This window comes from Aquarana catesbeiana, linkage group LG06, assembly GCF_042186555.1.
Source record: "Aquarana catesbeiana isolate 2022-GZ linkage group LG06, ASM4218655v1, whole genome shotgun sequence".
Classification (NCBI taxonomy): Eukaryota; Metazoa; Chordata; class Amphibia; order Anura; family Ranidae; genus Aquarana; species Aquarana catesbeiana.
This window is the reverse complement of record NC_133329.1, coordinates 83013366-83036283: the sequence shown is the minus strand read 5'-3', so window position 1 is coordinate 83036283 and position 22918 is coordinate 83013366. Positions and strand designations below refer to the sequence as shown.

Sequence of the window (22918 nt, the reverse complement as noted above, 5' to 3'; positions counted from 1 at the left end):
CATCAACCAGGTGAGGAGTACAAAGACAAGTGTGTCTTTCCTACAATCAAGCATGGTGGTGGGGGGTGTGGCCTAGTGCAAGATGTGATCAGGCGTGTTCCTGCGCAGCTCCGGTCTCTCCTTCTACAATCCTGCACCATCCGGGTTGTCCGTGACTGCTACTCAACTCAAACGACACCTATCCTGGTGAGGAAGGTTTTCACAACCCTGGGAGTCATTTTGGTGGATGGGAAAGCAGCGGAAGAAGCAACCTCCGGCCAAGATGAATATCACTACATACTCCTGCCGCAGCACTTTCCATGGGCCAAGTGCATCATCAGCTGATCTCTTTGGGGATGGCCAGGATGCTTCCCCGCCACCTTCCCCCGGGATTCCAGACCCCCTGGCCGTGTCCACACAGGCTGCCCTGAGTGAGGATGGTGCAGATGATGGAAAGGGGTCTACGTTGTCGGAAGTCCTCGCCATTATTAAGGTAAACCACTCAGACCTTATGGGGAAGGTGGATGGCCTAAAGCTAGACTTAACGATCATGCGGCAGGACAAAAGATCCGTGGCCGGGTCACTGAGACTGAGACATGGAGGAAACCATTAACCCCATCCTGCCCAAACTGAATACCTATGGGGGAAGATTGCAAAACTAGAGGATAAGGTGGATGACTTAGAGAATTGTCGCCGCAGAAATAACCTGCGTCTGGTTGGTCTCCCAGAGTAGGTGGAGGGGTCTGACCCTGTAGCCTTCCTAGAAAGCTGGCTCGAGCAAGAATTTGGCCACAATCCACTCTCCCCAACTATAGGGATTGGGACTCCATCCTAGGTGCTGCCCGGAAGAAAGGAAGTCTCCGAATCAATAATGCTGCACCTTCCCTGTTTCCTGATTACTCTGCAACAGTTCGCAATAAAAGAGCCAGTTACCAGCGTGTCAAGCAGAAGCTCCGGGAGCATGATATCCAGTATTCCATGCTGTTCCTTGCTACCCTCCGGGTTACTCATCAAGGGAAGGTTCACTTCTTCCAGTCCCCCCAAAATGCCTTATCCTGGTGGAAATCACTACCTCAACCCCCTCGGCCACCTGCCTGATGGATGTCCGCCTGTTGCAAAAGCTGGGTGGATTTTTCTGCCCTTTCCCATGTGCCTTTTTCTTGCTCCTCACCATGAGTTATGTTAAGCCAAATTGTGGTCGACCACTTTTATACATATCTACAGTATCTCACAAAAGTGAGTACAGCCCTCACATTTTTGTAAATATTTTATTATATCTTTTCATGTGACAACACTGAAGAAATTAAACTTTGCTACAATGTAAAGTAGTGAGTGTACAGCAGGGGTCTCAAACTCAAATTGCCAGAGGGCCACATGACAAGTTATCATATCCCATGGGGGCCGCATGCACTTTCAAAACTTCAAAAAACAGTAAACTATACCAGCAATAATATACTATACCCAGCACTGATGTCAGCAAACGCATTATTAACCCACGGCACTGGTGTCAGCAAACACATTATTAACCCCCAGCACTGATGTCAGCAAACGCATTATTAACCCCCAACACTGATGTCAGCAAACGCATTATTAACCCCCAACACTGACGTCAGCAAACGCATTATTAACCCCCAGCACTGATGTCAGCAAACGCATTATTAACCCCCAGCACTGATGTCAGCAAACGCATTATTAACCCAGGACTGGTGTCAGCAAACGCATTATTAACCCCCAGCACTGATGTCAGCAAACGCATTATTAACCCCCAGCACTGATGTCAGCAAACGCATTATTAACCCCCAGCACTGATGTCAGCAAACGCATTATTAACCCAGGACTGTTGTCAGCAAACGCATTATTAACCCCCAGCACTGATGTCAGCAAACGCATTATTAACCCAGCACTGATGTCAGCAAACACATTATTAATCCCCAGCACTGATGTCAGCAAACGCATTATTAATCCCCAGCACTGATGTCAGCAAACGCATTATTAACCCAGCACTGGTGTCAGCAAACACATTATTAATCCCCAGCACTGATGTCAGCAAACGCATTATTAATCCCCAGCACTGATGTCAGCAAACGCATTATTAACCCAGAACTGATGTCAGCAAACGCATTATTAATCCCCAGCACTGGTGTCAGCAAACGCATTATTAACCCAGCACTGATGTCAGCAAATGCATTATTAAACGCAGCACTGGGGTCAGCAAACGCATTATTAACCCCCAGCACTGGTGTCAGCAAACGCATTATTAAACGCAGCACTGGTGTCAGCAAACGCATTATTAACCCAGCACTGTCAGCAAAATGCATTATTAACCCAGCATTACCCCCCACACTCCATAAATACCCCCACACTGCATAAATACCCCCCACACTGTACAAATACCCCCCACACTGTACAAATACCCCCCCCACACTCCATAAATACCCCCACAAATACCCCTCACACTCCATAAATACCCCCCACACACAAATTTCTACCCCAGTCACCCCACTAAGGACTTGCCTCAGTGTGATGGCTCACTCACCTCTCCTCAAGTAAGCTCCTGGCTTCAACACAGGGCACCCAGAGAAGGACACAATCTCCTGCCCTGAGGTGGCAGCAGGACTCTGGATCCGGGGCTCTGATCGATCTCCAGTGTCTAGGTTGGCGGGGCGATAGGCGGATCCTTCCTCCGCTCTGTTCTCTCTCTGGGCTGCAGCAGCGTGCAGCAGAGAGGACACGGAGACGGAGACAAAGCTCTTCGGCGCCTCCCCCTCAAGCAAACCCGTCCAGGCTCGGCGGGCCATTTATAACCAGTCCGCGGGCCGCAAATGGCCCGCAGGCCAGTATTTTGAGACCACTGGTGTACAGCTTCTATAACAGTGTAAATTTGCTGTCCTCTCAAAATAACATACAGCCATTAATGTCTAAACCGCTGGCAAGAAAAGTGAGTACACCCCTAAATGAAAATGTCCAAATTGGGCCCAATTAGCCATTTTCCCTCCCCCGGTGTCATGTGACTCGTTAGTGTTACAAGGTCTCAGGTGTGAATGGGGAGCAGGTGTGTTAAATTTGGTGTTATCGCTCTCACTCTCTCATACTGGTCACTGGAAGTTCAACATGGCATCTCATGGCAAAGAACTCTTTGGGAGAGTCACGTGTCTTCAACTACTGCGTTGGCCTGAGCTGCCGTGGGGTGAACTACCTGCCCCATTTTTGTTGAACACTGACATTTTTTTCTGTTCCTTTCATTTTCTGTTAAGGGCAATGTGCCCCATGCATGGTTCAAGTTCTGGGTACAAGCCCACTACCTTTTTTAGGAGCTGAGCAGTGGTTATGCTACCCTTAGTGGGTAATTGCAATGTTACTGTACATCGTTTTGCTGTTGTGTGTATGATGTATGTGTAGATGAGTGATTGTGCGCCACAGAGACCCTCTGACTGCACCCTAGCTGTGACCAGAGTTGGGGCTGCTAATATTTGCTCTCCCCATCCACCCTTCTCTCCTGCCCTATGGGTTTTAATGTCTTCCCCATGTCCACAGTAAATCTTTGTTCGTTGAATGTTCACAGACTGAATTCCAAATTTAAAATAGCCTCAGCCTTTGAAGCACTGAAACAGCATAAACCACATGTCCTGTGCCTCCAGGAAACGCATCTCATGGGCTCCAAGATTCTGGCTCTTGAAAAACATTGGGTGGCTCATAAGTACCACTCCACTTATTCTAATTATGCTCGCAGGGTTGCGATCCTAATCCGTAAAGGTTTACAGTTCTCTTGTCATCAGGTTATCTTGGACCCTAAAGGGCAGTATATCATTTTACATGTGACTATACATGGGATTTTTCTCCTGTTGGTCACGGTCTACCTCCCTCCTCCGGTCACAGCTGAAGTGTTTACTGACCTAAGCGTGCATTTTGCCTCATTGCCCAGCTGTCCTATGCTCATTGTTGGGGATTTTAATTCTGTGATGCAGCCTGCATTAGAATGGTTGAAACCTCTACAATCTGAATCTAAACTGTTTTGTGTGTGGTGTGATACCTATGGATATGTGGATCTTTGACACTGGAAGTTTCCTAAGGACAGGGTTTTCTCCTAACAGTCCAGATCCTATGCTGCCCTCTCTAGATTGGATTATGCGCTGGCCACGGGAGAATCTCCTTCCCTGTGTTCAGTCCATAGCGTACCTGTCCCAGACAGTGTCCGACCATTCCATAGTACAGGTAGGTTTGGCTTTGGGCCATAGACCCTTATTTCGGGTTTGGAGACTCTCTGGATCTCCACACCGGAAATACATGAGTTCATCCCGACTGATATGGCCAATTACTGGTCCTCTAATTCTGACTCTACCACTGGGAGCCTAGTTTGGGATGCCTTTAAGGCGGTGGTCAGGGGCTCCTATATCTCACATATTAAGCATTACAGATCTGTTGGGCGAGCCACGCATGAGGCTCTGCAAATAAGCACTGGATGATGCACGCTCCTGTCATATGGGTAATCCGTCTTCTGAGACCCGCGGTATGCTGACGGATGCTCATTGGGCGCTGCAGCTTCATGTGGTAGAACTATAACTAACTAGGAAGCAGCAACTGTACCTCTCTGCTTGTATTCGCGAGCATGGGGGGGAAATGGTAGGCTTCTTGCGTTTCTCGCCCACACAGACTTTCAAGACAGTTCGATCCCTGAAATTCAACTCCCTGATGGGTCAATTACCTCTGATGCATTAACGATTAACTGAACATTTGCAGAATTCTATGGCAGGTTATATGATGATACGGTGGGTCCTCCTGAGAAATCCTTCATGGGCTTCTTTGCATCACTCGACTTCCCAGTACCCCCCAGCAACTCCTATTAGACAAACCTATTAGGTTGGAGGAAGTAACTACGGCCATCCGTCTATTGCCATCAAGTAAAACTCCAGGACGTCTTCGAATCCTTCATTTCTATGCCAGAGAAAACATACTATTGTCCTGGAAAGGATTACAGATACCCCTAAAATCCCTTTGGTTAAAACTGGTTAATGACTCAATATCCCTATACAAACTCACGTTTGAGGTTTGGAAAAAGACCAAAACCTTTCAGAAAATATGGGGCAGATGGCTGGCCAGGCCTTTAACCCTTACGCCAGATAGGAACATTATATAGCAGGTTATCTAACAGATGCAGTGCACCTAAACCATGTACACCCCCCTGGTGGCTATGTAACTAGAGAAGTGCATATTGTTCGTTCATTGTAGCTTTATACTTAATAACTGCAAAAGATATGTTAAATGAAAACTGTTTATTGACCACTCAAGTGTGCCTATGCAGTATCACAATGCTATGAATAACCAAAGTTTTCCTTTTGTATGTTGATGAAAAATTTCAATAAAAGTATCTTAAAAAACAAAAACAAAGTAAAACTCCAGGTCTAGATGACCTCCCCTCAGAATGGTATCAGGCATACAAAGAGGATTTGGCTCCTAGGCTTCTTAGGAACTTTCAGGAATCTCTTAAGCAGGGGAAACTCCCTGACTCTATGAATGAAGCACTTATTGTCGTCTTACCCAAACCTGACAAGGATGTACTGCTATGTGGGTCCTATCGTCCCATATCTCTCCTGAATAATGATGCAAAAATACTGGCAAAGATTCTTGCTCTCAGACTCCAGTTATTCTATATCTCATACCGCCTGACCAATTGGGTACCTTTAATAACATTTGCATGTTACATTTTTACATGTCCATAATGCATCACTCACGAAACATGGGTTAGTTCTCTCTTTGGACGTGTTAAAAGCTTTTGACACTGTGCGTTGGTCCTCTTTATGGGAAACTATGGCATGGGTGGGTTCTGGTCCACACTTTGTCCAGTGGATTCGCTTGCTATATGCTGATCCACAGACCAGAGTCCGCACCAATAGGAATATCTTCATGTCGTTTTCCCTGCAGAGGGGTACCAGGCAGGGATGCCCTCTTTCTCCACTTCTGTTCGCTCTTGCTATTGAGCCCTTGGCTCTGGCAGTGCGTCAGACATGACATGAAGATCTCTCTCTACGCGGACGATGCCCTTATGTACTTGGACAGTAGAGAGAGTTCCTTTACTAAGTTGATGCAAATGGTGGGGGAGTTTGGAGAGGTTTCAGGTCTTCAGGTGGGTTGGGGAAATCTCAGGTATTTCCTACAGAAACCCTACAGAGGTAACGACTGCAATTAACCTCATCCCTTACATACCTAGGCATTCAAATGCATGGTGATCTCTCTAGATATGAAGAACTTAATATTACTCCCATAGTCAAACAGATGGTGGACAGGTTTCATACCTGGACATCATTGCCCCTCAATCTAATTGGCCGCATAAATATCTTCAAAATGATCTTCCAACGAAATTCTTATATTGTTTTCGAGCTGTCCCAGTTTTTCTCCCCCCAAAATTTTTTTACACAGGTGGAATCTACCCTCTCCTCTTTTTTTCTGGAATGGTAGCCAGCCCCATATAGCCAAGTCCTCATTGCAAGCGGCTAGGGCCGTGGGAGGTCTGACATGCCCAAATTTGCGGAATTACTTTATTGCCTCCCAACTCACCTACGTACATGGTGACACTCTGACCCTCAGACTCCCTCCACTGCACTTTTGTCAGCCTTCTTTGGACCTTCCACCTCTCACAGGGATGAGCTACATAGGTCAAGGAGATCCAGGGGCTCAAGTTTCTCTCCTGTTGATGTTGGTTTTGTGGCTTGGAGGGAGGGGGGGAAATTATGACACAGGCCTCTCTGGGTATGTCGCCACAGACCCCCTTGTGGAGGAATCCTAATCACCCTGAGCTCTTTGGTCACCTGGATTCACCCTGGTGGGGTCGGTTTGGGGGTTACTCAAATTTCCTATATCGTTGAGGATATTTAGTGCCTTTTGACACACTTAGACATAAACATGCATTGAAAATAAGTTCTTTTTTAAATATCTCTTACTACGGCATGCCGTTTGGGAGCAGTTTGGGTTATTGAGCATTAAGCTTACGGAATCTTCTCTTGAGGTCCTCTTGTCCTTTTCAGAAATCTCCAAACTGGTGACAACCTTTTATGGTCGCCTCCAGGTGAGGGGGCCGATCCTTTCCAGAACTCTCATCGCAAATGGCTGTTGATAATGCCTGAGCTTTCTGAGAAGGATTGGGAGGAGGCTACTGAGATATGCTTTCAGGATATAATCAGCACTGATAACCAGTTGATCCAAGTTAAGTTTGTACATCATCTACACTACACACCAGCTAAGCTGGTTCGGATGGGACTAGGTCAGGATATTGCTTGCTCTAGATGTGACTTGATTGCTGCAAATTTTTTTCATATGTTTTGGAACTGCCCTGGACTCTCGCCCTACTGAGAGGATCTGTTTGCTTTTTTGAACACAAGCTTCATCTGCCGATACCTCACACCCTGGAAGTTGGACTTTTAGGGGTTCTCAATGATTATGTTCCTCGTACACGTGCTAGGACTCTGTTACGTATACTGTTATTTTATGCGCGTAAAACTATTTTATTGCATTGGAGGGATGCTGGCCCCGTTTCAGCCCATGCCTTCTTTCGTATTATTCATGGGGTGCTACCCAAATTTAAGTTGATATATAAGAGTAGGGCATGCCCTAAGAAATTCTCCAAAATATGGCAACCATGGTTTGAGGTCTCTGAGGACTTTCTTTGGGGATGTCCTATCATCGCAGCTTACTCAATAGGTGTCTTCCACTAATTTAACTTAGGAATACTGATCTGACGGACGGCAACAAATGGGCCAGATAATGTGTTGCACGGAACTCTCCGCCAAATTAGGGGTCTCTGGGATTGTGATGCTGATGGGGGGTCGTATGTGGTGCTAGTATGAATGTGTGTGTATGAATGTTGTTGGGTTTTTTTTTTTTTTCGGCACGCTGTATGCATTTATCGAATGTTAGTAGATACCTGATCTTATATGCCCTTAAGTGCCTTACGTGCCAGTGATGTGTTGTCTCTTCTTTGTATCTTATATTGTGAAAACTAAATAAATAAATACCTTTTAAAAAAAGCATGATGGTGGGAGTGTCATGGTCTGGGGCTGCATGGGGAGCTACAGTTCATTGAGGGAACCATGAATGCCAACATGTACTGTGACATACTGAAGCAGAGCATGATCCCCTCCCTTGGGAGAATGGGCCGCAGGGCAGTATTCCAACAAGATAACGACCCCAAACACACCTCCAAGATGACCACTGCCTTGCTAAACAAGCTGAGGGTAAAGGTGATGGACTGCCCAAGCATGTCTCCAGACCTAAACTTTATTGAGCATCTGTGGGGCATCCTCAAACGGAGGGTGGAGGAGCGCAAGGTCTCTAACATCCACCAGCTCTGTGATGTCATCATGGAGGAGTTGAAGAGGACTCCAGTGGCAACCTGTGAAGCTCTGGTGAATTCCATGCCCAAGAGGGTTAAGGCAGTGCTGGAAAATAATGGTGGCCAGGGGCGTCGCTAGGGGGTGGCTTTTGGGGCTATAGCCCCGAATCTGGGGCCAATAGCCCCGAGTCTCTGCAGGGGTCCCCAAGGGGAGGGGAGGCTCTCTGGGGACCCTGATGCAAGGGAGAGGCTCTCTGGGGACCCTATTGTAAGAGGGGCTCTCTGGGAACCCTGATGTAAGTGGGGGGCCTCTGGGTACCCTGAAGAAAGGGGGAGGCTCTCTGCAAATTCTGATGTAAGGTGGAGGCTCTCTGGGGAACCTGATATAGGGGGGGCTCTCTGGGGACCCTGATGTAAGGGGGCTCTCTGGGGACCCTGATGTAAGTGGGGGGCTCTCTGTGGATATATATACACACACACGTATATTACTGTATAAACATGTGTATGCTCGCCCAAGCATATGACTTTCTTTACTTTCTTTACTACGCTGCTATGGGCTCTAGCCCCAGATCGTTTGTAGACCTAGCAACGCCCCTGATGGTGGCCACACAAAATATTGACACTTTGGGTCCAATTTGGACATTTTCACTTAGGGGTGTACTCACTTTTGTTGCCAGCGGTTTAGACATTAATGCCTGTTTGTTGAGTTATTTTGCGGGGACAGCAAATTTACACTGTTATACAAGCTGTACACTCACTACTTTACATTGTAGCAAAGTGTTATTTCTTCAGTGTTGTCACATTAAAAGATATAATAAAATATTTACAACAATGTGAGGGGTGTACTCACTTTTGTGAGATACTGTATATATATTAACAACATTAAAAAGAAAACCATATGTTTTTTCCTTCTAAAGACCCGGCAAGTACAAATAAATTCATGTTGATCTGACAGAAATCCAATGAGTCCTTAGATACGACGGCTGCAATAGATTTCTGTTTTCCAGCTACGTATATTTACTGCAAATACAAAAAATACCAATTGATCCTGCCAGAGACCAAGTATTTAACCTCCTGTGGATCAAACTGAAATCTCAGACCAAATTATCAACCTTCCCAGCTGTCTTCTGTGAACTACAAAACAACTCCCTGCTAGGTAATAGAGAGCAGGAGGAGTAAGCATTCCAAATCAGAACAGCCTTGGGTGACAGCGCGGCTCCTCCACAAATACAGTACAGTGAGTGAGGGTTGTCACTCTAAGACAGGAAGTGTGCTAATGGCAGGATAACAGGAAAAAGCCTGAAAAAGGAAAACAAATACATCCGCCATACTAAGGACTGGTGCAGTATATTACATTTTTGTTCTTAGGCTTGGATATATGTTGTAGTTTCCTTTGAAATAAATAACCAAGTTTGATACTATTTCACTTGGAACTGCGCTAAATCGACGTTATGAGACCAAATTCAATAAGAAGAGGGATCTTTAGCCTTCCAAATGGAAAATAAATAAGGTATTTTATTTCTTGTGTTCTGAGCTGCATTTTAAATTCACATGCCTCATTGAAGGAAAAAAAAAAAAAACTCACCAAAATATTTTTGTGCGTCTGTAAAAAGGCTTGCTTTAATAAGTATGGACAAATATGGTTCGATGTGCACATGCAGCAAAAATCACAGAAATCTTACACATTATTATGAATTTTTCATGGCGGATTTACATGAATATTTTATGGGCGCCTTCTGTATTAAGTATAGCGAATAAACACTTTACTTATTCATGGGGATTTAAAACATTCTTAAAGGAAGGGAATGTGTCTATAAAAGCACAGTGCATCATGGGTAATTGCTTTACGTTGCCTGTATTTTCTTTAGGGATGTGCATGAATCAGCTTACAAGCTTGATTAGTCTGACTGTATCACCCCTGGTGTGTCAATGTGTCTGCATTAACCCCTAAATTAATTACACAAAGGGTGTATTTATTAAAAAATGATTAGCAATTTGGTGAGCGTGCACATACCATTCGTTCTGTGTGAATGGGGCAAAAACAAACAATGTCATTAGGCTATATCCAGTGCTGGTCAAATGTTTTTCATTGATTTTTAAATAAAAAATAGTGCATTTGGCCTCTAGGTGGCTCTAAGTATCATGGAAAATTCATTCTATAGCGGCTTCTAGTGGCTAAACGCTGTATTTTCCATTTTAAATCAATGAGAAGCTTTCAAATGGCACAGGAGCATAGAAAGAATGTACATACCCTTTCACTGAACGAATTTCTATGCACATGTTTTTATAGGCACCCTTTACTGTGCTAAAGCACCATGTATCATAAATAAGTGACATGATTTTGCTTTTACAAAGTACATTTTTGCCCTTTTTATCATCCTTTGTATGCACCTCAGTTAAGGTTGTCACCTCATTCCTTTAAACCCAAACACATATTAATTACACAGGTTCTGTGGCTGATTAAGGTTGTAATTAAACTCACTTTGTGCCTTATCTGCATTAAATTAGCCTCAGAACCTGTGTGATTCATATGTGTTCGGGTTTAAAGGGATGAGGTGACAACACACAAGGATTTCTTCAGAATAACAAAAGCCCTCCTTTACCACATAATAATTCAGAAACCTATTTTTTGGGAAAAGACCAAAGACTGAACCTGGCATATATATCTTCAGTTCCTCATGGTGGCATCAAGCAAGTCCGAATGCACTGGTTACTGGACCTAATTACGTTTAAGGAAAACGTCACCTATGACGAAACGCGTCTGGGAGGGCACGCAATGACGTCACCGCGCTGTATGTGAGGAGGACGGGTGTTGCTGGACGGCACTTGTTTTTAACGCGAAGCTATATTTATTCATGTAAGTGCAATATTTTTGTTCTTCAATAAACCCAGTAGACAGTAATACACTATGGTCAGTTTTCCATTGAGCCTATCTGGAATACATCCCTGTATGGTCAAGACCCAGTGAGACGCTCAAGTGGTTGCCAATACCATATCCGGTACCAGGCCTCCTGTGTGTGTTCAGCAGCCGTTCCTACAGTCAAGGCCACAGCTGGGTTACAGCCAAACGCTTTATATTGCTTGCTATTCGGTAAGCAGGCAGTTTATATGGTGTCGGGCACTTCTTCATTTTGTGTGATCTCACTGTGCTGCATATCAAGAACTGAAGTTATGGGCTATGTTAAATCATGTTAATTTGTGCGCGCAACCTCTTTTATTCTATCTGATTCATATGTGTTCGGGTTTAAAGGGATTAGGTGGCAACCCTAACCTCAGTACTGCCAGTCCACTGCTGCCTTGTTGCAACCACTTCCTGTTTACATGCACTCCTGCAATGGTTATGTGGCACTTCCTAAAGTTGATTGGTTTCCTGATGGTGGCATAAGCATGCAATCTGTGTTGAAACAACCCCTTTTAGTCTCCTTAGTAAGTTGGGATGACAGGGTGGCAATGCAGAAGAAAAGTTGGGATGCAAGGACAGAGCATTGTCACCCCATAATACAATATATGAAAGAAAGAAAGGGAGGGTGGAGAAGAGAGCCTGAATCCTGGAGTTGGACTTTAGTCATTTAATTATGGTAAGTAGGGATGAGTAGGGATGATATTTATTTTTGCACAACACATGGCACTTTACTCACTCCCGATTAGTAGGGTGTAGGTCTGCAGACTTGACCTGAAAATATTGGAGGGGTGGGCATGTGGCCTTATGCTCAGGTTCTACCCCTCCTATAGGGGCATCCTTTCAGGGAAGCCCTACCTAGTACTTGGATGGACCTTGTCTCAGCAGGTCCTCTGAAGAATGGGAACCCAGCTGGTTTCAACGGGTTAAAGTGATACTAAACACACTGTTTATTTTACATTCTCCCTTCTACCTTTTTCCTAATCTATATACAGCTGTCATATGACCCGGCTCTTTTCCAGCCTGTCTGCAGGGAAACATAAGCAGGAGGAGCTTCTAGTCCTCAGCTGCTGGTTTCATGTTCAAAATAAAAAAAAATAATTAAAAAAACAGCTTTTGGAATAAATAATCAATAACAATAAACTGTTTTAAATTGTCATAAAAATATATATTTGAAATAAAATAGTTTCTATTTTTTGGTAATAACATGGTGTGGGCGGATTTCTGCCAGTCACATAATGTGTCATGCCTCTCTAGCCTGTGTCTTAGAATAACAGGGAGGTAAAGCCTCCATCAATCTACATTTAACATAATATATTAATATATAATGTGTTTAACTGGTTAGTGAGCATGGAGGAGGAGGGAAAGAGGGAGGGGGCTGTCATTTACCACTGTGTATACGTCCACATGTGTAACTCTATAGTCACATGGGCTGCTCAGGGAGGAAATGCTCAGCATAGAAACTCAATGAAAACTGAGCATGTGCAGAGCTGTGTGCAGAACACTGCTCTGCAAAATCACCAACTGCATTGGGGACATGGACAGAAGGGGGAGATAGAGGACAGCAGGATCAACCAGGTTTTTGCAGAATATAGAAAACAAATCCCATAGTGTATGAGTGGGCAGCACAGTGGCTAAGTGGTTAGCGCTTTCACCTAACAGCACTAGGGTTGTCAGTTCAAATCACAATCATAGCACAACCTACCTGGAGTTTGCATGTTCTCCTTGCGCCTGCACTGATTTCCTCTAGGTATTCCGGTTTCCATCCACAATCCAAAGACATGCTGAAAGGTTGTTTAAATTGGCCCTAGTATGTGTGTTTCGGGACCATTAGATTGTAAGCTCTTTGAGGGCAGGGACTGATGTAAATGTACAAAATATATATGAAGAGCTGTGTAGATTAACAGCGCTATATAAGTACCTGTAATAAATGAGTGTGTATGAACAGCATGTAATGCACCATTTATTAATAGTTTTTTATTATGTGGGTTTAGGCCCCTGTGCGACTTGTCCTGCGACTTGGGACTGTAAAGTGGCATGACAAGTCGTACCCCATGATTTCTAATGAGTACCGTTCATATCTGAGCGACTTCAAAGTAGTCCCTGCACTACTTTGATGCGACTTGAGGTCCATAGACCTCAAGTTTGCACAGGCATTGCTTTATGTTGCGTCAAAGTCGCTGCAAAATCACGCCAAAGTTGTGGCAAAATCGTGTCACTTTCAGGTCGCACAAGTGCCACAAGTGACACTTTAAGTAGTGATGAGCTCAGATATTAGTCCAAACTCGTCTGAACTATCCCACCGGGAAGCCAATCACAAGCGGCGGAGGCATTCTACGCCCCACAACGCGTATACAAGGAACATGTACACGCATGGTGGTTAATGACTCTTACTCTCAATGGTCTAAGGCAGTGGTCATCAACCCTGTCCTCAGGGGCCACTAACAGGCCAGGTTTTATGTATTACCTTGGGGAGATGAAGGCTAGAATAGTGCAATCACTGAGCAGCAAATGATATCACCTGTGATGTATTTCAGTTATCTTGCAAACCTGGCCTGTTAGTGGGCCCTGAGGACAGGGTTGAGGACCACACCAGGTTATCAGTGGTGTACCTCAAGGTTCAGTGCTGGGACATTTACTTTTTAATATCTTTATAAATGATATAGGGTCTGGGATTAAAAGTAACATTTCTGTCTTTGCAGATGACACCAAGCTATGCAGTGGAATAACGTCCTTACAGGATGTCTCCAATTTACAAGCCGACCTCAATGCACTGTCTAATTGGGCAACTATGTGGCAAATGAGGTTTAATGTTGATAAATGTAAAGTTATGCACTTGGGGGCTAAGCATATAAATGCATCATACATACTAGGGGGAGTACAACTGGGGGAAGCCATAGTGGAGAAGGATCTGGGGGTTTTGGTAGATCATAAGCGCAATAAAAGCATGCAATGCCAAGCTGGGGTTTCCAAAGTGAGCAAAGTCCTTTCTTGTATTAGGAGAGGTATGGACTCCAGAGAGAGAGAGAGAGATCATTTTGCCCCGGTACAAATCATTAGTAAGACCTCATCTGGAATATGCAGTTCAGTTTTGGGCACCAGTTCTCAAAAAAGATATCAGGGAACTGGAGAAAGTGCAGAGAAGGGCAACCAAACTGATAAGAGGCATGGAGGAGCTCAGCTGTGAGGAAAGATTAGAGCAACTGAATCTATTCCGTCTTGAGGAAGAGGTGATTAAGGGGGGATATGATCAACATGTAAAAATAAAAAAGTGGTCCATATAGTGAACTTGGTGTTGAGTTATTTACTTTAAGCTCATCACAGAGGACAAGGGGGCACTCTTTAGGTCTAGAGGAAAAAAGATTTCATCTACAAATACTGAAAGGTTTCTTCACAGTAAGAGTTGTGAAAATGTGGAATAGACTCCCTCCAGAGGTGGTTCTGGTCAGCTCAATAGATTGCTTTAAAAAAAGGACTGGATTCTTTCTCAGGTGTACAGAATATAACTGGATACTAACATTTATAGGTAAAGTTGATCCAGGGAAAATCCAATTGCCTCTCAGGGGATCAGGAAGGAATTTTTTTCCCTGTTGTAGCAAATTGGAACATGCTTTGCTGGGGTTTTTCGCCTTCCTCTGGATCAACTGTGGAAGAAGGATTGTGTATATGGGATTGTATTTTAATATATATACTTTTTGGGTTGAACTGGATGGACTTTTTTCAACCTAACTATGTAACGGCTGTTGGGGGGAATGCCTTGGCTGCTTATAATTGGCTTCCTGGTGGGACAACTCAGGTAGGTTTAGACTAATATCTAAACAAGCCTGAGCTCATCCCTGATGGTAAGTAGGGAATTGAACACAGAGCGGGTGTGCAATAAATATTTCCTGTGTGTTAGCAAATGTTGCAATTGCTCTTTGGAAATTTCCTTTTTTCCATGAGAAAAGGGAACAGTTCTTTGTGGACTAAGCACCAAAAACAATTCTTATCCCGAGGAGGACTGACACCTGGGCACTCAGCATTAACTTCTTGGAGGGGCAGAAATGCAAAATCGACACACATAGTGCTGTATGTCTTACTCTTGAGCTAGAAGGCCGTGATTTTATGTCCCTCAGTGTGCTTTGATATTACAGAATAAGATTAATTTTTCATTTTCCAGCCGAAAACTAATCTGGGCTTTATGAAAAGACGTAAGAGGGGGATTAGTCCTGACATGACAAACTGTGAGCTAATGATGACTGGACGTCTTCTGCTCATAACGTGGAGATATCAGATTTGGCCCCCCTCCCCTCCTAGCACTCGGTGTGAGTCAATATGAAATAAATAACAATAGTTTACTGTCAATGATGTGAGGCAGATTGGGCCTGACAGGCCGAATTAATGTGCCAAGGAAGAGCTGTGGCCTTGTCTGTACTCATTTTAAGACCTCAGATCTCGTTTACAGTCAGTGAACCTCAAATTGTCAATTGAAGCATCATTTTAGGCCTGTGGCCCGGGAGTTACTAGAGGAATTTATAGAGATTTATGGACATTAGTCTCTGCCTTTCCTTCTGTAAGCTACTCTGGGAAATCAAAACTGAGATGATTATTGGTTGCAGTAGGCAGCATGGGCAGTTTTTACTTCAGATGTCTTTAGACAAGAAGATTGTACGTCTATGGTCATTGCCATGCCCTGTAAGCCGAGGAGAGGTAATTCTGGGGCAACTATAACAAGTGAATTCTCTGGGATTTATCAACTTTTTTGGGAATATGTGACATCACTGTTGTCTTATCTGTTTTTCTGATGGTGATAACAGTGGACCATGCTTGTGCAATGTATGTGGAAATGGTCTCTTGTACGTAGTCTTCAGCAGAAGTCCATGTGACAGGGTGACAGTGCAGAATCACAATTTGGGAGACAAGGACAGAGCTGTCACACCATAACAGGAAGTGCCTGAACAAAGACCTTCATGGATGCCAATTTTGGCAAATTGAATATGTTATGGGTGGAAAAGGATTTATAGGGGAATAAACTCTCATTTTTTATTTTTTTTGCCCCTTCCCTGCAAAGTTAAGGCTTAATGTGCTAATATGCATCGCATACTAGCACATTATGTGACACTTATCTGCAAACAAAGCCCACGTCGTCCCCACTGCAGGCCGCATTCATCTTCGCCCCTCTTTCTTCTGGGGCCGTGGACTCTGGCTGTGTGACTGGCCGGAACCACATGACGTCACTCCTGCATGCGGGAGCCGCCAGTCACGGAACACACTTCTGCAGAAATAGTGCGGGCGGACGTTCCTTCAGAGCACATGCGCCGATGACATCATCGGCACAGTATACAGGCTATATCTCCTAAACAGTGCACGTTTAGGAGATATTTACAGTACCTATAGGTAAGGCTTTTTCTAGGCTTACCTATAGGTACAATTAACACAGGAAGGTTTACAACCTCTTTAAGTGGCTCATAAAGTAGAGAAACTATCACGTAATAGAAGGCCACCAGCCCAATTAGCTGTGGCCATGGAATTTCCTACCCCGCAGCTGCACTTAAAAGAATAGGGCTGTTGGTGACATCATTGGCCTAATATGGTCACATGGCCATATTTGGACATTGTCATTGACCAATGATGGCCACGTGGCCATAGTAGGTCAACGGCATCACCGGCATGCCTGCCTCATTTTAAGTTCAACTGCAGGGCAGGAATTCTATGGTTGTCGCAGTAGAATGGGCATAAGAACATGCAGAATGTAAGAGCAGGCAAAAACACCAGAATCTCAAAGGGCTTGTTTAACCTTGCTTTAAAATGTGGCATTGGGCACGCTTTTTTAAAGTGCTCTGAATGCCAATCAAAGCCTCGGTCACTAAATAAATTGGTTAGCTTACAGTCCTGTTCACACATTGTGTTTGCTTTGCTTTGCTTCAAAAATGATATCCCATGTCACTTTTTTGGTGCTTCAAAGCTTCTTCAAAGCCTCCATAGAAGTCTATGAGCAAGATCACGTACAGCACCTGCAGCTTTTGAGAGACTTTTATTCATCTTTAGCTTCACTTTGTTTTGGAGGTATTGAAGGTACGAGATATCCCAGGATGCACTGGGAGACAACACAAGAACCAGAAAGATATCATCAACAGTCACTTCCGGTTCATGTGTATATATTCTGAGAGTGGTGTGCAGCATGGAGCAGCAGGAAGGTGAGTGGGGACTGGAAAGAGGATTGAGCAGCAGAGGATCAGCAAAGCTGTTGGACCAGAGCAGGATAAACTAGCAATGTTACACATGGTGCACAGCGTGGGAGTAATATAACGTGAAGTAAGCGGGAACCAGAGAGAGGGGAGGGACAGCAAACCAGAGGATCAGCAAAGCTGGGGGTTTCTACTTTGTTGGGATCAGCAGAGCTGGGAGTTACTACTGAGTGGGGGATCAGCAGAGTTGGGGACTACCACTGAGTGGGTCATCAGCAGAGCTGGTACTGAGCTGGGGATCGGCCAAATGAGGGTACTAATAAGTAGGGGATTTTTACTGAACGAGGGTACCAATGGGTTCTACTGGGCCCCTTTAAAACAAATTGAAAATCAACACGCACAGGGAATTTGTCAAGCTTCATTAAAGCTTCAAAAAATAAAAATGAAGCATCATCAAAAGCATCAAAAACACATCAAAAAAGCATGCTGAAGGAGTAGGGGCTTTAATGTGTATTAAAGTTAAAGCAAGTGTAAATGAGCCCTAAGGGAGGCAGGAATACCCAAATCCCTAAGGTGGACTGGAACACCAAAATCACTAAGGGGACTGGAGCACCCACATCTCTAAGAGGGTGGGAACACTCACATTTCTAAAGGGACAGGAACGCCTACATTTTCTAGGGTCCTGGGAACACCCACATCTCTAAAGGATGGCAGGATCCCCAATTCTCCAAGAGGTTTGGGAACATCTAAAGAGGACAGGAACCCCAAAATCTCTTTTAAGGAAGGAATGCTTAAATTTCTAAGTAGGGCTAGAACACCCAATTCTTGAAGGAGGATGGTAATTCCTCCTTCCTTAGGAGAGAAGCACCAAAATCTAGTGTGAATTCCCACACCTTTAAGATGTATTGGAATGTTTATCGTGCAGTTCACTTGGTTGGTTGTAATGTCTTGAGCTGTATGTATTTACCTCAATAAAACTCAATAAAACTTTTTTCTTTGGATTAAAAAAAAAAAGATGTATTGGAATGCCCTTGAATCTAAGTTGGGATGGGACACCCATAACTTTAAGACTGGTGGGAAAGCACACAAATCCAAGGTGATTTGGAATGCCCACAATTCCAAAGTGGAGGAGAATGCCCAAACTATAAGGTGAGTGGAAATTTCTACAACTTAAAGATGGGTAGAACTCAGTCTCAAAACTATAATATTTGCGGGAACATCCATATCTCCAAGGTGGTGGAGATGATCCAAATTTAAGGAACTAGGACTTCTAGCAGAGAGATCTCACCACTAGAGTTCCCAAGAGGTGTAAGAAGCCGAGGTGTGACACATCCCACTAGATTCCACCTACAGCTGTGGCATTGCTTTTGGTGGATTGATGCTTTAAGCGGCAATCCTTTCTAGGCATTCAACATAACTGAATTTAATTAATGTTGCAGGGCAAGGATTATGAAAAAGAATGGTAAGAGTGAACTCCAGAATGTCAGTGTCACACGGGGATCACTCACCGGAGTTGCTCTCGCGCTTGCATCACCACAAAGTCCCACGTGTGGTTGATTCTTTTGTGCAGCTGATTATAGTTATCCTGTTAAAACAAAGAGAATTGATAGGTGTCTTTTGGAGCAATCTACTAAACAAACATGACAAAAAAAATGGAAACAATACAGCTCAAAAGGTAGTCACCTCACACACAGATATTCAGACAAGAATTTATTTAATTAAAGTGACATGTTCACCCAATATTCCCCTTTGCACATGCTCACCTCCCCTTCACTTCCCGGATGCTCTGTTTGACCGCTGGGACTGAAGACAGGAAGTCCAGTAAAGGCTTCAAACTGTGTGACAGTACTGGGTGCCCGAGAGACCAATCAGTTAGCACCAGCACGGTCACATGTGAAGAAGGGGTGTGGGTCACATGCTCTCCATACCCAGAAGTACCAGGTAATTAATTCTCTTTGCATTTGGCAGCTCAACAGAGCGTCGAAGGAGCAAAGGGAGGGCGATGATGTGCTGTTGTGGAGAGAGAGCAGTGTTTACCTTAAAATCATTTTTTGATGTAATTTCCATTTTTTTTCCCATGTTAATCATTGTACATTGATGATCATTGTAGGGTTCTTCAAAAAGTTTCTGCACTTTTTTTTTTCTTTTTTTTAAGAATTTCAAAAACAAAATACATCATTTTTACTAAACTGCAATGTCAGCCGGCTTGCCAGACAGACTAGTCACATGACAGTCTCGGACACGACCAATTACTACTCCTCCCGCCCTCACGGTTTCCAACGAAAATATAACTGCAGAGACTTTTTGAAGACCCCTCATATTAACCACTTGAAGACCAGGCACGACACTTTTTATTTACATGTAAAAATCTTTTTTTTTTCTAGAAAGTTACTTAGAACCCCCAAACATTTGTTTTGTTTTTTTTTGTTTTTTTTGCAGAGGCCCTAGAGAATACAATGGTGGTCGTTGCAATGTCACATGGTATTTGCAGTGGATTTTCAAATGCAATTTTTTGAAAAAAAATGAACTGTAATACATTTTAATGCAAAAAAATACAATATATAACATAATGTTTTGGTAAGAATAAATAAAAGATGATGTCACTTTGAGTAAATAGAGACCTAGCATGTCATGCTTTCAAATTGTGCACGCATGCGGAATGGCAATAAACTATGATACTTAAAAATTTCCATAAACATTTTTACAGGCTACCAGTTTAGAGTTAAAAAATAGGTCTAGAGGTAGAATTATTGCTCTCACCATAACATTTGAGGCGATACCTCACATGTGTGGTGTGAACACTGTTTCCATACGCGTGCGCGATCTGTGTGAGTTTAATTAACAAAAATATATATATATGTATATATATATATATATATATATATATATATATATATATAATTATGTATTCTATTACTTTTTTATTTTTACACTGTAATTTTTTTTATCACTTTTATTGCTATCACAAGAAAACATCACTTGTGATAGCAAGACTGAAACCCAGATCTTTCTTGAATGCACGACATAAAAAAAAAAACATGATTTCTTCAATCTCTCCCTCACCTAGTGGCATCTTTCCCTCCCCTCTAAAACATGCGCAGATCCCATTTTTAAAAAGCCTTCACTGGACCCTACAGACCCGAACAACTTAAGACCCATCTCATTGCTCCCATTCACCTCTAAACTTCTAGAATGCTTAGTCTACAACCGTCTTAGCTCCTACCTCAATGAAAATAACCTTCTTGAACCCTTACAGTCTGGCTTTCACTCGCAGCACTCCACGGAAACTGCCTTACTAAAACTCACTAACGATTTACTAACTGCTAAAACCAACAGCCAGTACTCCATACTCCTACTACTTGACCTCTCTGCGGCCTTTGATACTGTTGACCACCCGCTCCTCCTCAATAAACTACATTCCCTTGGCCTCCGAGATTCTGCTCTATCCTGGTTCATTGCCTATTTATCACAGCGCTCCTTCAGTGTCACCTACAACTCTGTCTCCTCCTCTCCATTGCCCCTTTCTGTGGGGGTCCCCCAAGGCTCGGTTCTTGGACCCCTTCTCTTCTCTATCTACACCTCCTCCCTTGGTCACTTAATAACTGCCCATGGCTTTCAATACCACTTACACGCTGATGATACCCAAATCTATCTGTCTACTCCTCACCTCACTCCTTCAGTCTCCTCTCACATTACTAACTGACATATCAGCATGGATGTCGCTCCACTTTCTTAAACTAAATCTTTCTAAAACTGAGCTATTAATATTCCCCCCCACCCGTGCCCCCCTCCATGACTTTTCCATCAAAATCAACAATGCAACCATCAGGCCCTCCCCTCAGGCCAGGGTACTAGGTGTAATCCTAGACTCTGACTTGTCATTTCAGCCTCAAATCCAATCGTTGTCAAAAGTTTGTAAAATTCACCTCCATAACATCTCTAAAATTCGCCACTTTTTAACAAATGAAACCACCAAGCTCCTCATTCACTCCCTTGTTATCTCTCGCCTTGACTATTGCAACTCCCTTCTCATTGGCTTACCTCTCCATAGGCTATCCCCTCTTCAGTCTATCATGAATGCTGCTGCCAGACTTATCCACCTTACCAACCGCTCAGTGTCTGCCAACCCTCTCCTCCAATCCCTACATGGGCTCCCAATCACCCAGCGAATTAAATTCAAAATACTAACTACAACATACAAAGCCATACACAACTCTGCCCCAAGCTACATCACTAATCTTGTCTCCAAATATCACCCAAATCGACCTCTCCGCTCTTCTCAAGACCTCCTGCTTTCAAGCTCTCTCATTTCCTCCTCCCATGTAGGGCCCTCTTAATCCTCTTGTATTTTATTGTATTATAACAGTATTGTCTCCCTTTTATATTGTAAAGCGCTGCGTAAACTGTTGGCGCTATATAAATCCTGTATAATAATAATAATAATGATTTCATGCTTAACACCCCCCCCAACCCCCCCAAAAATGGCAGTGTTTACATTTCACAAAAATGCTTGTCGCTTCCGGTCTCCTAGACCATAAAGGTGATCTGAGATGATCTGGTCTCCAGCCACCTCTATCCTCATTAGTTGCAACTGCCGGATCCGATCCCCGGTGCGCTGAAAGCAAGGTACGGGCACCGGTGGGTGGCGGAAGGGAGGGTGTCACTTAAAAGTGATCCAGTGGCTAATCAGCCACTCAGATCACTTATATAGGGTAGGAAATACCCGGCTGAAAATTTTGATACCGGGGGTATGGCTGACAGCTGCAGCCACAACCCTGGTATAACCACTTGAACACAATCACGCACATGTACGTGATTTGGTGGCAAGTGGTTACATGCAGAGATTTGTAGATTAACCACAAGAGGGAGGTCTGTATATGACTCAGCCTCACTCAGCCCCCCCTCCTTAACCAATGATGTAATAAGATAGCCACACAGGGAGTGCATTGTTTTGAATAAGTAAACCGACCTAAAAACTTGCCCATGCTATCTGGCAGGGCTACCTAGATTGTACAGGTGGCTGAACAGAATTACCATTTATTTGCCAGGTTACCATGGAGGGAATGCAAGTGTACGAGTTCAGCATTAAGAGGAAGATTTTTGGAAATGGTTTTCAAACATTAATTCAATACAAGAAATTGTGTGCAAAAATGAATAACTCACCTTCTCATACTCCACCAAATCTCCTTGTTTTCTGATGTTTTTCTTTGCCAGATAAATTGCTAAAGAATAAAACCACAATAGGGAAAATATATTATTACAGACACGCCTAAACAGGTCTATGCTACTAGGTTTTAGGTAGGTCTGCTGTAAAGAAAAGCATGCTCTTAAAAATATATATTTTAATTGTTTATTTCTATCAAATTACAAAGTGCAAACAGAAGAAAAATCTAAATCAAATCAATATTTGGTGTGACTACCCATTTTGCTCCAAACCAGCATCAAGTTTTAGACTTGCACAAAGTCAGGGATTTTGTAGGATTAGAATCAGGTGAATGATTAACCAACTATACCAAGCAGGTGCTAATGATCAGTGTTTTCAGGTAGGTT

At 43.6% G+C, this 22918-nt stretch overlaps 1 protein-coding gene across 2 annotated transcripts in view; it reads right to left on the bottom strand.

Moving 5' to 3' along the window:
• The window catches only part of RGS11 (regulator of G protein signaling 11), a 266061-nt gene that overhangs the window by 113074 nt on the left and 130069 nt on the right, over positions 1-22918 (bottom strand). For both annotated transcript variants that reach the window (XM_073636325.1, XM_073636326.1), the window contains exons 6-7: positions 22532-22590; positions 18877-18953 (exon numbers count right to left, since the gene is read on the bottom strand). In XM_073636325.1, coding sequence (XP_073492426.1) covers positions 18877-18953; positions 22532-22590 — 136 coding nt within the window. The remainder of the gene's footprint in view (positions 1-18876; positions 18954-22531; positions 22591-22918) is intronic.